General features: G+C 45.1%; 1 protein-coding gene across 1 annotated transcript; it reads right to left on the bottom strand.

The window, feature by feature from the left end:
• Positions 1 to 182: 182 nt before the first annotated feature.
• Positions 183 to 3,521, bottom strand: SARC_13263 (hypothetical protein). Its single transcript, XM_014292609.1, has 2 exons — positions 3,144 to 3,521; positions 183 to 2,219 (listed from the first exon to the last, which is right to left on the bottom strand). Exon 2 carries the CDS (start codon positions 2,207 to 2,209, stop codon positions 482 to 484), a length of 1,728 nt encoding a protein of 575 aa, XP_014148084.1. The 5' UTR covers positions 2,210 to 2,219; positions 3,144 to 3,521; the 3' UTR covers positions 183 to 481.
• Between the last annotated feature and the right edge of the window lie 586 nt (positions 3,522 to 4,107).

The following is a 4,107-nucleotide window of genomic DNA, read 5'->3' as shown; positions in this document are numbered from 1 at the left end:
ATTGTGTGTGTGTTTGTTTATATATACATATATGTAGATATATATGTGTGTGTATATGTTTATTTATGTGTAAATGTATATGTATATACATTTAACTATGTTTACATGACTATAACATATATGTATATATATACATATATATATATATATATATATATTGGTATATACATGTTTGTTTTTGTGTCTTGTGTCTGTGTCAGTGTGTATGTCTGTATTTGTGCCTGTGTGTGTGCATACATGTAGACGGAATGCATCTCAGTCCGACAATACAGTAGCTGCGTCATGTCATATGGTTTGGAATCAGTACAGCATGGGATTATTGGATCAGCAGGGGCTATTCATATTGGTGCGAAGTCATGGATGCTGATTCGCACATTGTTAATATTGTCCGTGGTGTGCGTACTCAGAAAACAGTACTTTATGTTGTGTAATGTCCACAAGTCGCCGTTACACCTGAGATACTAGATATGCATTCTACTAGCTAATGATCTAGGTCACCAGTGATATCTATCGCACCCATCTCCGATGCAAGGGCGTCCACCACTTTCTTATCTCTCATCAACATCTCCACCACATCCACATGGCCCTCGTCCGTGGCAATGCGTAGCGCACTATTAGCCTCGGCCGATGGGTCTACTCTCTCATCCTGCAACAGTCTCTGCACCACGTGTACATGTCCGTGCCAGCATGCCATACGTACCGCACAGTTCGCCTTATCCGACGGGTCCACGCGGCAGTCTTGTAGCAGTCTGTCGACCACACTCACATGTCCCATCTCACTCGCGTACTGAATGGCGTAGTTACGCTTGCTGCTGGGGTCCACACGCGTATCCTTCAGCAGCCGGTCTACCACGGCCAGCCGGCCCTCCTTGCACGCCAGGCGCACTGCTTTATTGTTTTCTGCGCACGGATCGACCCTCGCATAGTTCAGCAGCCGGTCCACTACCTCGAGATGTCCGTTCTGGCTCGCCATCTTGATGGCCAGGTTATCAGCACCCGACGGATCCACCCTCTCATCCAGCAACAGCTTCTCCACTAAGTCTGTGTATCCGTGCCGACTGGCGGATGCCAAGATGTTCGGGACCTCCGAGGGATCTACACGCTCATCTGCTAAGAGCGCCTCCATGATCTTTATACAGCCTCCCTCGCACGCGTTGATGAGTGCTGCGTTCTCATTGGCTGACGGATCGACGCAGGTGTCTTGCAATAGCAGTTGAATAACTTCAAGATCCTCTTCTGCTCCCCCCAGGGCGCCGATAATCGCATTGCCATCCCAACTCGGGTCTACGCGAATATCACGCAGCAACACCTCAGCAACGTCCACATGGCCATTCAGGCACGCCCATGTGATGGCATGGTTGTCTCTCTGCGCCGGGTTAACACGCGAATCTCTCAGTAACAGCTGCACAACGTCCGTGTGCCCGTTTTCACTCGCCCAGGCGATGGGTGCGTTCTCGCATACCGACGGGTCTACAGTCACTTGCTCCAGCAGCCTGGCAACCACGTCGGCATGGCCTTTCACGCTGGCACTCACTAGAGCACAGCACTCGTCCCCTATAGTTGGGTCGACTCGGCTATCTGCGAGCAGCAGATCTACCACGACCATGTGACCCCCTTCGCATGCAGCGGAAAGGGCGTTCAAGTAATATTGGCACTTTAGTTCTTCGGTATCGGTAGATTGGACCGGAAACCGCTCGTTGTCGTCGCCGACCATTGTGTCGAAAGCTTTCGCACTCGGATCTGTCCGCGACTCGTTCAGGAGCAGTTGCACCACTGCTATATTCCCCTGGTACGCGCTTTCACACAGCATCCTATTCAAGTCCTCGGTGTGCACGTTTTGGAATCCGTCCGTATGAACAAACACCATATCAGCCGTACCATATCTCGCACACGCCCAGAGGAGAGTCTGGCATGCACTCCCGTCGTATAGTCTCTGAAACACCAACGCTACAGTTTGTCCACGAGCATATTGCGTCACATACTTCGCATCACTTGTCGCGATCTCCCGTTTGTCGGCCAATGCAATGTCGTACAGCTTACAAAACCGTCGGCACACTTGGCGCACGTGTATGTTCGTGCACAGGGTCAGTATATGTACCCACATCTCATCGGTGAGTAGACGATGGAGTGGTTCGTTGTACTGAGTCTTGAATTGATGCTGTGGCGTTTCGGAGTTGTCATCGGCCGCAGGAGAGGCCTCACACATCATGCTGCGGATTCTGAGACAATCGGTGGGGAAGACGTTATGCAAGTTAATTATGAAAGCGGCTGGAACTTGATATTATAGATTTGATGTCATGCAAGTAAACTATGAAAGCGGCTGGGATGTGATATTAGGCAAGTAAATTATGAAAGCGGCTGGAACTTAATATTATGCAAGTATGCGGCTGGGACTTATGCCTCTACAGTCGAGAGCACAACACACTGAGCATCTCCTTCCAACCTCAACAGTGTGCACGCGGCAGAGTAGTGCATTATACAACTCTTTCCAAACGACATTTATATATGTTTGCCAAGAGTTTCAATTGTTTGTTCACAGCACAAATGACTGAGAGCTAACTTCACCCAATACGTGAAAACGAATTTCGGCTGCAGGTGTACTGCAAACCAGACCGATATAACTTGACACGTATGATAAAAATAAGGTTCGAATAGTAAACTCACAGCAACTCGCTGTCAGATCCAACCTGCCATAAACACTTACGAACAGAAACATGAAATTCGCCCAGTAGATGTCCAGAAAATATTCAATGCAATTTAGTTATATCGTACAATAGTAGCATATTTGAGATATTGAAAGCCAGTATATATGGTCCTCATATCTGGTCCTCATAATGCAATTAACAACTAGTTGATTTTTTCTAATGTGCAGAGAAATGGATACAAGCCTGGTGGTATCTTTTTTTTGGTCGATTAGGCACTCTTCCTTTGTAAAACTCCACCCACAATCAGATAAAGCTGTGTATTGGATGAACATACGTATGCGCTCGAGATCAGTTGCATGTGTGACAGTAGGAATACGTAGCCATACACAACATATTGCACTGAGCAAACCGCACAGTTGGTAAGCATAAAAAATACTTGCACCTACGAACTTCGCTGACATCTACAATAGGTGTTCGATCAGTGCGCAATAGGCATACCAGTATCCCAAGATAGCCTCCACTTCGATTGAACTCCTTTTCCTTTTTATCTAGATGTATTGAAATAAAAACTATCAAAACCCGTTCATATACATCTCTTATATACGAGCGTCTTAAATCCTTGCCTGAAGAAACAGAAAGCTTCAAAAGATACTATGTGTACAATTGCTATGTGATCGTATTCCTAGCTTCACTATGTTGTTCAACTGTCTGACAAAGTCTGTTGAATGAACGTGCAGTCCCATAGGGTTGTACGTATTAGCACTATGTATTATCACTTCCTTCGCCCCTGACTATGCTCTCGTAAATATGCATAAGTGTAGCTACCTATGTAGTACAGTGGCTATGCCTTTGTATATAGGAACTATTGTAGCTACGTGTGTATGTATTTAGTACATATATGTATAAAAAATTATTGTAAATATATAGCGCATCGCTGATGATAGGACGAAGGGAAGCCATCTATTTTATTGATGACAAAAAGAGATAGCTGTCATCAACAATCTGGTGATATTTTGTTTATTTATGATACCTGATTTGAACACGATAGAATTAAATACACCTGATTTAACCAAGGTCTACCACACTTGTCTTCGTTCATACATCCGATATAGTCAATGTCTATCTCATTGTGTCTTCATTCATACTCTGTGAGGTAGTTTGATCTTGGGGTGGTGATGGTACACTCCAGATATACTAAAACATACACACAGATAGACAGATCAATTTACATACAAAAGCGTACATTCGGTAACTGTGGCATAAGCATAATTAAGTAGACCGCTGTCATAATGTCATACGAGGGCTCAACGGAATCTTCTGAGTGCAGCGACGATGAAGAAGAGGTAGAACCACACCTTAAATACCAAAGACTGGGCGGATCGGTTGCGGAGATTCTTAAGAAAGACTCGGCGACGTAAGTTAAACTCGGTAGTATATCTATATATATATATATATATATATA

This window comes from Sphaeroforma arctica (assembly GCF_001186125.1).
Source record: "Sphaeroforma arctica JP610 unplaced genomic scaffold supercont1.3079, whole genome shotgun sequence".
NCBI lineage: Eukaryota > Ichthyosporea > Ichthyophonida > Sphaeroforma > Sphaeroforma arctica.
This window is presented reverse-complemented; position numbering and strand designations above follow the sequence as displayed.